This window comes from Carlito syrichta, unplaced genomic scaffold, assembly GCF_000164805.1.
Source record: "Carlito syrichta isolate Samal-C Ts95f unplaced genomic scaffold, Tarsius_syrichta-2.0.1 Scaffold304490, whole genome shotgun sequence".
NCBI lineage: Eukaryota > Metazoa > Chordata > Mammalia > Primates > Tarsiidae > Carlito > Carlito syrichta.
In genome coordinates this window covers 164,451-174,334 of record NW_007248586.1, presented here as the reverse complement: position 1 = coordinate 174,334, position 9,884 = coordinate 164,451, and the positions used below count along the sequence as shown (strand labels likewise).

General features: G+C 46.3%; 1 protein-coding gene across 2 annotated transcripts in view; it reads left to right on the top strand.

Annotated features, from left to right (window-relative positions):
* Positions 1-377: 377 nt before the first annotated feature.
* Positions 378-9,884, top strand: part of LOC103262420 (mediator of RNA polymerase II transcription subunit 27) — a 149,518-nt gene continuing 140,011 nt past the window's right edge. Inside the window, exons 1-2 of one of the 2 annotated variants that reach the window (XM_008060039.1) lie at positions 378-618; positions 4,032-4,176. In XM_008060039.1, coding sequence (XP_008058230.1) covers positions 416-618; positions 4,032-4,176 — 348 coding nt within the window. In that variant the 5' untranslated portion in view covers positions 378-415. The remainder of the gene's footprint in view (positions 619-4,031; positions 4,177-9,884) is intronic. The other variant, XM_008060040.2, reaches the window with a different exon arrangement.

Below are 9,884 nucleotides of genomic sequence, written 5' to 3'. Positions count from 1 at the left end.
TACAGTCCTTTACTCCATGGACACTTTGTTGCTCTGAGTAATTCTTTGCCCCATTTACTTGTGACTATGGACTCGTTTTATTCAATGGTTTACAATGCTTGCCTCCACGGACACTTTGCTATTCCGAACAATTCTTGTCCCTGTGACTACCGAGTGAAAGTTTGGGGAAATACGGGGACTTTCTGTATTTCTTTGTCACCATTAAGCAAACCGAAAGGGCAGCCTGCCTTTCCCAAATCGAGAAAGAGCACTCTCCCGCCCACGCATTAGTTTGATGAAAGTGGAGATCCCGTTTTCGCAAGGTGCGCCCTGCGCGAACCACATTTCCCAGAGGCCCCCGGGGCTTACGTCATCACCGCGCGCGGCTTTTCGCTCGCGAAGCCGGCTTCGGCGAGCTCGCGGTGGCGGCGGCAACATGGCGGACGTGCTAAGTGTCGGAGTGAACCTGGAGGCCTTTTCCCAGGCCATCAGTGCCATCCAGGCGCTGCGCTCCAGCGTGAGCAGGGTGTTCGACTGCCTGAAGGATGGCATGCGGAACAAGGAGACGCTGGAGGGCCGGGAGAAGGCCTTCATTGCGCACTTCCAGGACAACTTGCATTCGGTCAACCGGGACCTCAAGTAGGTACCGGCTGAAGGGGCCGGGGTCGGGGACCGGCCCCGCTCCGACCTTGCCCCTACCCCGCTCGAGTCTCCCCAGTTTGGGGCCGTTCTCCATTTCCCTTGCTGTCCTTTCTTTTGCGTTCTCTCCACGCCTCTGCCTGCCCCTCAGGGACACCTCTTCCCCACCCTTGCGATCCCGCTTTCTCGTGTGGCCGGTCCTTGACCCCTTCTGTGGTCGCCCTTTCCAGACGAGGAGGCTTGCTTTCCCCCGGAACTTCCACTTCTCGGAGCTTGGCAGGTTTCTCACCTGTAGGCCCTCCGTGCCCCATCATGTCTGATCAGAATGTACTGATGGGCTAAACAGGACCTGGTCAGCGCTGCCCCAAACCCAAGTGAACCCGATCTGGTTAGCCCCAGTACCCCGCCCCTGAACTTGGACTTCACCAGTTGCACCTCCACTGACCCCCAAGTATGACAAAACGGGCCAGGCCTTGATCTATCTTTCCCTTTTCCCCTTCTCCCTCCAAAACCACCTCACGGTACCCTTACTCTGCTCTCAGTGCTCCTTTTCAGGTCCTGCCCCAGTAGGAACTTAATCTCTCTCTCTCTCTCTTTTTTTCTTTGAGCAATCAAGAAGCGCCTACTATGTACCCGGGAATTTTTTACTCGTCCACCTGAGGACGAATCTGTCTGTCCAGGCTGGAGTGCTGTGGCACGCCCACGGCCACCGCAGCCTCGGTCTGCTGGGTTCGGGCGATCTTTCCGCCTCAGCCTTCCAAGTAGTTGGAACTACTGGCACCCGCACCACCATTCCTGACTAAGTTTTCTTGACTTATTGTAGAAATGAGGTCTCAACAGGTTGCCTCGATTGGTCTCTAACCCGTGGGCTCAGGCAATCCTCTCACCTACGCCTCCCAAAGTGCTGGGATTATAGACTTGAGCCCCTGCGCTGGCATGGAACATCATCTCTTAACCAGTTTAATAACTTGTGCTTAATTTGTGGTCCTTTAGGGTTAAGGCTTATTCTTTTCCTTCTCTTTCTTACAGATCACCTTTTTTACTTATACTTTATAAGTGTTGTAAGAACTGAACGAGTAAAAAATTTCTGGGTACATAGTAGGCGCTTCTTGATTGCTTAAGTCCTGAACTGCCTTCCCTTCCTTAGGCGAGTCAGTCCTTCCCAGGAAGGTTAGAATTTCAGGATTTTTGCCTTTACTTCTCAGACTGACCTTAGTAGGGGAAGGCATTTGGTGAACTAGTCATCCGATGATTTCTGGACTGGTTGGATTTTTTTTTTTTTTCATTTTAGTCTCCTTAGTAACCAGATGGAAAGAGGAGGTAGGATGAAGGAGGAGGTGGTGGCCAAATGATGGGTGTCTTTTTGTTTTTTCCCCCCCGAAGTAGTTGCCATAAATCACACACCCCTCCTCAACTCCCACATCCACTTGCTGTTGTTCTCTGGCATAGCGCCAAGCACCAGTTAATACTTTCCCTGCTGCAGGAGATGCACTGGTTCTTCTTTCCTAGAGAAATTTCCATTTTTCTCTGACTTGCTTTCCTTTGTAATACTCAGGATGTTGTAACTCTTCACCATTTTAGAAACTTTAGGGACGTTGACATTCCCCTTTTGCCTTCTTAAATCTTTGTATAGTAGTGCCAAGAAGAAGGTGACTGAAGATCTCAAAAAAGCATGTGGCATGAGAAGCTTTTCCCAGAGTCTTTTCTTTCTTTTTTTTTTGAGTCAGAGTCTTACTCTGTTGCCCAGGCTGGAGTGCACAATTATGGCTCACTGTAGCCTCGACCTCCTGGACTCAGGTGATCCTTCTGTCTCAGCCTCCCGAGTAGCTGGGACTACAGGCGCTTGCCACCATTGCCCACCTCATTTTTTTTTTTTTTTAATTTTTGTAGCGGCGAGGTCTTGCTATGTTGAACAGGCTGGTTTCGAACTCCTGGGCTCAACTGATTCTCTCGCCACAGCCTCCCGTGCCCAGTCTTTTGTTGGCAGTTTGGGACTGGCCCCCCAAAACGTGCTTTTGTTGTTGGTGCGCTTTCCCAAGCTTCTCCAGTTTTCCTGCTAGACAAGTATGTTTGCTTGACACAGCCTCCTCAGTGGTGTCTTCCTATTCCATTTGTTTATTTTATCTCTTCTTTGTTTTGTTAAGTTTTGCCATATGTGAGGCATCATGTACAAATCTATCCCTATGTGGATGATAAATAATCATCATTTATTCAGGTACTTGCCTTTCTGCCAAATGTAATGTTTTGCACGTAGGTCTGAAAACACTGTGAGAGACACTGTTATGCTACATTTCAAAATTCTAGAAAGTCTCCTCCCCTCCACAGAGACTCATTTGAGTTGTCAAATTCTGATTTTAAGAGTTGTATTGATTCTCGTGCCCTTAATTTTTTTTTTTTTTTGAGTCAGTCTCACTCTGTTACCCAGACTAGAGTGCACTGGCATGCTCATGGCCACTGCAGCCTCAACCTGCTGGGCTCTGGCGATCCTTTCAGCTCAGCCTTCCAAGTAACTGGAACTATAGGCACATACCACCATGCCTAGCTAATTTTTTGATTTATTGTAGACACAAGATCTCACCAAGTTGCCCGGGCTGATCTCGAATCCCTGAACTCAGGCAATCCTCTCGCCTCGGCCTCCCAACGTACTGGGATTACAGGCTTGAGCCACTGTGCCCGGCTATTTTTAATTTTTTTGATTCAGAACCTCACTCTGTTATACAGGCTGGAGTGCAGTGGCACGGTCATGGTTCACTGCAGCCTCGATCTCCTGGGCAGGTGATCCTTCCATCTCAGCCTCCCATGCGGCTGGGACTACAGATGTACGCCACCACGCCTGGCTAATTTTTTTGATATTTTGTAGAAACGAGGTCTTGCTATGTTGCCCAGGTTGGTCTCAAACTCCTGGGCTCAAGTGATTCCCCCACCTCAACCTCCTGAAGTGCTAGGATTACAGGCATAAGCCACCGCACCTGGCCTTTTTTTTTTAACGTCCCTAATCTTTTTTTTTGAGTTGGAGTCTCACTCTGTTGTCCAGACTGGAGTGCAGTGGCATGCTCCCGGCCACCGCAGCTTCAACCTGCTAGGCTCTGGCGATCCTTCTGCCTCAGCCTTCCAAGTAACCGGAACTACAAGCATGCGCTACCATGCCCAGCTAATTTTTGATTTATTGTAGAGACGAGGTCTCACCAAGTTGCCCGGGTGGGTCTCAAACCCGCGGGCTCCCAAAGCACTGGGATTACAGGCTGAGCCGCTGAGCCCGGCCCATCTCTAATCTTTTTTACCTTTCAAAGAATATTTCTTCCTAAGGGACTTCAGATGGATAGCTTGAGGAGCAATATTTGATCATTGTAGTTGGCTTCGCACTCAAATTTAAGTGGACTCAGATTTATTTGCTTTCTCTGTTTGCCTTTCAGTGAGCTGGAACGTCTGAGCAACTTGGTAGGCAAGCCATCTGAGAACCACCCTCTCCATAACAGTGGGCTGTTAAGCCTGGATCCCGTGCAGGACAAAACTCCTCTCTATAGTCAACTCCTTCAAGCATATAAATGGTCAAACAAGGTAAAGGCGATGTCATACATGGAGCTAATAAATGAAAAGTCAGATTTTCTTCTATCCGTAAATGCAGAAAGGAGGGGGTAAGTTTTTATTTCTTTGATATTCTTTGGGTTTCTTTTTTTTGAGTCAAAGTTTCACTCTGTCACCCAGGCTGGAGTGTTACGGCTCACTGCAGCCTCAACCTCCTGGGCTTGGGTGATCCTTCTACCTTAGCTTCCCGAGTAGCTGAGACTACAGGTGTACACCACCATGCCCAGCTGATTTAAAAAAAAAATTTTTTTTTGTACAGATGAGATCTCGCTATGTTGCCCAGGCTGGTTTCAAACTCCTGGGCTCAAAGCATCCTCCTGCTCAACCTCCCAAAATACTGGGATTACAGGTATGAGCCACTACGCCCAGCCTCTTTTCTGTTTTTGGTTTAGCATAGTTATTGAGTTGGAAGGCCTAGAATTTTTCTACAAGTTATTTTATAGTATTTGAAGTCTTTGTGATAACACTTCACCATTTTAGAAATGGATTAGTAATGTGCTGGTAATCGTGTTTTAAAAAAATTCTAAGTCTGGTATATTTAGCCTTGAGCAACTTTTATGAACCCCTTGAAATTATATGCTGTGTGTTGTAGTATGTGCATTTTTGTCTGGGGAAGGCTTCCTGGCTTTCAAAGGTTCAGGGGGGGTGGTCTCAATGTTTCGCTACCCACATTATGTTCCTGTATTATCTCTTCCCCTGTCATTGTTGAAAGAGCATCACTAGAATATGTTTGTCAGATAATTCTCTAACTACTCTCCAATTACTTTAGACCCCGGTGAGCGAGGATTGTTCTTCACGTGCTCCATAGAATTTGATATTCATGGTTCCCTTCAGTGGGCAGCCCTGTGGCATAGACCTTGGGCAGCTATAAAAGGAAAACTAAACTGCAGTCTAAAAGTATCAGGAACAGTTAGGCTTGTAAGTCTAGAAGCAGTCGGTTTGTTTACCAACGAGTTCCTTTTGTTTGGGTGCTATGTGTTATATGGGTGTGTATGCGTTTTTTTGTTTTTATGTTGATAGGGAACTGGGATATATACTTTAGGGATGATTTTGGACTCTGTTTTCATTATTCTGTGCTACCTCCTTGGAATCTTGTTCTTCCGGTTATTGGTTGTATAACTCTGTGTGGGGTGTCCACACCCATTGTCCTTTTCCCCTTTTCTGTGGTCCCTTTGCCCCTAGGTCTTGGATGACACAGGAACCTTGACAATTTTTCTTTGATTTATTTTTTTGAGTCAGAGTCTCTGACACCCAGGCTGGCATGCAATGGTGTGATCACAGCTCAACCACAGCCTCAACCTCCTGGGCTCAGGCAATCCCTCCCTCAGCCTCCGAAGTAGCTGGGACTATTGGTGTGTGCCACCACTCCTGGCTAATTTTTTAATTTTTTGTAGAGACGAACTCTCACTATGTTGCCCAGGCTGGTCTCACACTCCTAGCCTCAAGCAGTCCTCCTGCCTCAGCCTCTCAAAGTGCTTACTTTGAGTGCTTACATATGTGAGCCACCACAGCCTGACAGGCTAACAGCTTTTCTGGTGTGCAGAATTTTGTCTTTGAATTTCTTTGTGGGGATATTTTAATATTCTTTGGTTTGAAGTAGACCCCCTAATACTCTTTGGTTTAAAGCTGAGTCTGAGCCGGGCTGGGTGGCTCAGCCTGTAATCCTGCGCTTTGGGAGGCTGAGGTGAGTGGACTGCCTGAGCCCACGGGTTCGAGACCCACCTGGGCAGGTAAGACCTCATCTCTACAATAAATCAAAAAATTAGCTGGGCATGGTAGCGCATGCCTGTAATTCCAGCTACTTGGAAGGCTGAGGCGGAAGGATCGCCGGAGCCCAGCAGGTTGAGGCTGCGGTGACCGGGAGCAGCCACTGCACTCCAGTCTGGGCAACAGAGTGAGACTCCAACTTAAACAAACAAGCAAACAAACAAACAAACAAATAAATAAATAAAGCTGAGTCTGAGATTCAGGGAGAAGGTGATTTATCGTGGGTTACTAAAGGAATAACTCGAGTCTCGAACATACACATTTGGCCTACATGGCCTTTCTCCCAAACTCTGGGCTGCCAGTGACAGAAACCCAGTTGGTTCTAGATTTAGCGTTCAGGAGTTCAAGGCTGAGCTCATGAGGATCGGGCTGCTCGGGTGGTGTGGCAGAACTCGGTCCCACTCTTGCCCTCTGTAGGCCTGCTTTGTTGGCCCGAGACTCAACAGGTGGGGGAAAAGCTGACCCGGCCTTGTGGGTTTGCACAGTCCTCGTACCTGGCAGTCTCCTGCTGTCTGTGTCAGGGCCTGAAAAAGATAATTGTTCTGTAGAAGGGTGACAAGCTCTCTCTGGTTCCTGCTTGGTGGGTGACCTCCAAGATGGTTTGTTGAGCCCCTGGGTGGGATTCTCAGCTTGGATCACCTCAAACACGGGAAATGGGGCTCCTTGGAGTTGGAGAGAGTCAGTTCCCAAAAGGAGGTGATATGAGGGGCCGAAGAAAACCTTACAGATGTCTGTTGCAGTTGCCGAAGCCAGACCGTCTTGTTTAAGCTTCCTTGTTTCCCCAGGGGCACTCTATGGTGATCCGGTGGAACCTAATTAGCAGCTGCGTGGTGCGACTTATTTCTGGTTGGACTTCTGTAGAAATTCTGGCTTTTGGTGTTTGGACAGGGAAGCCGTTTTGCTGTATCCCGTGGCTAAAGTTGTTCTTAAATTGGGCTGCAGGGACAGGGCTTTTGAGTAGCAGGAAGAGTGAGGTTGATCTCATAGCCATGAGTGACTGGGACCCTCCATGGAAATAACTGATCTTACATTGAAGTGATGATACTTAACTTTTGAATGAAAGTAGTTTGATTCACTGAATTGATTGATTGATTGAATAGGGGTCTCACTCTGTCATCCAGGCTGGAGTACAGTGGCACAATCCCAGCTCGCTGCAGCCTTGAATTCTTGGACTCAAGTGACCCTTTCTCCTCAGCCTCCCCAGGAGCTGGGACTACAGGTGTGCGCCACCACATCTGTCCAATTTTTTGATGTTTTGTAGAGAAAGTCTCGCTATGTTGCTCAGGCTGGTCTTGAACTCCTGCGCTCAAGCTGTCCTCGCCTCCACCTCCCAAAGTGCTGGGATTATAGGCCTGAGCCTCCACGCCTGGCCTAATTCATTGAATTAACTGTCAGCTATAGAAGTTCCTATCCCTAACTCCCATCCTTACCCTGAGGTGGAAAAAGGGTTCTATTAAGGAAAAGATGCTACAGGTCAGAAATACACGTGTGTTTATCACAGATTATGAATCTCCTGTGAGGAGGTGTACAGGCTGAGCCGTGTCCCTGGTCTGGGAAGGTCCAGCCCCTGGAAAGGAACTGTGTGCTTCCACCAGTTCCCTAGCGCCACCAGTTAAGAGATTCAGCCCAGTTTAGAGCTGAGCAGACCGAGACCCCGTGAAGTGACCAGTTGACATTTCCCAGCCCTACTAGAATTTGGGTTTCATTGTTCTTGCCTCTAAAACTTGACACTTTTTCCAGTTTTGTTTAAGATTTTCAATGATAGAAAACATTTTTTCTGTTTGCCCGCATCCTGGAAACAATTCACATTATATTTTATTCATCAATCTGTTTGCATTTTCCCTATTTTAAATGGTTCATCAAAGGGAGGAGTTGGCAAATATATGGTCTATGGGTCCTTAAACTATTGTTCTTTCTGGGGCAGGCATCACTAATCAACCGTTGCATTCTTTCCTGCTAGGGCTGTGTGGATAGGCCCAGAATCGTGGCAACTCTCTGCTCTAGGGCTAGGCAGCCATGGCAATTATTCAAAGGAGGGCTGCAGGGACATTTTTATTTTCTTACAGCAGATAATGTCCTGTGTCACTGTTATTTCTACCTTACCTTATTCCAGAAAGGATTTCAGGTAGATTATGAGAGTACATAAACCCTGAAAGGACTTTGTGTTGGTGGGAAGATTGAGGTTGATCTCAAAATCCTGAGTGACTGGGAAACAGGAAAGAAAGATAAGTATGTCTGTGTGCATTTCTTTAGTAAGCTCGAGAAGTAGCCTCCAGAAATAAACCAGTATTCTAATTTCCAGCTGGGGATATGGAAGAAGCAAACAATTAATTATATGTGTTTATCTTGCCGCTCTTTCCAATGAAAAGAGCTTTTTAATTGCTAAGGCTTTCACCATTCATCATCTTACCCTAAAAGAATTTAAACCAGTAAGTGCAATAATATGTTAAGTGAAGTTTGGGGTAACTTGCCAATGTCAGCTCTACGCACTATTGGCTAAGGATTGAAGCAAGTCTGGGGAAGGCTTTGATACCACCCATTATGAGGTGAACTTTCTGTTTTATGCGCTCTCGGCCATAGGAAAGTCTCGTTCATGCCTAATGACTAATTATTTTCTTGAGGGGATTTTGTAATTTTTGTAAAGTCAGTTGGAATATTAATTACATGGTAGTTGGCATAATTGTTAGAATAACACATTTAAAAATTAATCTAATCTAATGGAATGATGTCAAAGTGCTGCGAGCAGCACTTTTCCCATGCTGAATTGGGGAAAGAACTTGGCTTTTAACTATTATGCACCTATAGATAATTGTTCTGTAGAAGGGTGACAAGCTCTCTTGACTAGGGCAAAAAATAATTGGCATCAACGCTGTCCTTGCTGTAAAATAGTCAGTGTAGTCTTGGTATCGCTTATTATGTTCAGAGATGCTTTAGATTTGAACTTCTTTGAAGCTGTTTCTGGAGGTTTCCAGTGTCCTGTCACCAGATTTTTATTTCTGGCTTTGACTTTTTTCATTTGTTTGTAGCAGGAGGCTACTTGTCTGTTTACCTGGAAAAGTAGACTAAGACTTTAGCTTGCTAATGTCTGAAGCAGTGAAGGCCCTAGAAGTGTCACTTTCTTGGGAATTGGGCCCAGAGCAAGGTGCTGCTGCTGCCTTTTATTTTATTTTTTCACACGCTTGAGTTTTTATTACAGAAAGAGCAATTTTCTATTCTAGGAATATTTCACTGGAAAGCTTGGAGACATTTCTTCTAGTCTGCTCTCCTGAGCTGTTCTTATTAGACTCTTGTTACTTTTTCTTTTTCTTTTCTTTTTTGTAGAGCCCAGGTTGGTCATGAACTCCTGGACTCAAGTGATCCTCTTGCCTTGACCTCCCGAAGTGCTGGGATTACAGGTGTGTGCCACTGTGCCTGGCTGACTCCTGTTACTTGATGCGGAGTTCCTGTGCTTACCTCTCACATCCATCTTTGAAGATACTCTTCTGGGTTTTGCATCATGGCGCCAACAGGGTTGGACTTGTTTTACATTGCAGCACTGAGCTTTTCCTTGAGGGATCTTTTCCTCTTTTAAGGGTAGACCACAAGCCCCAGAGGAGAGGTACCATGTCCACCTTGTTCCTTGCTGGGAGTCCCCAGCTTCTATAAGGTACCTGGTCCACAGTTAAGCATTCAGCTAAGATTCACGGACTGAATGAAAGAAGAAATGAATAATAGCTTTTTCTGTTGAATTTTTAATTTACAACCCCTTTTGTGATTTGTTTGCTTATGTTTTTGATGAAGTGCGAGGACATTTCCATTTTCAGCCTTCACTGAGAAATCTAGTTTTGCTACTTGTAGATGAGACAATTCAGAGATCTTATAATGGAGGCCAGGGATGGGAGTCATTTGAAGGACAAGGGGAGGTCACTTGGTGA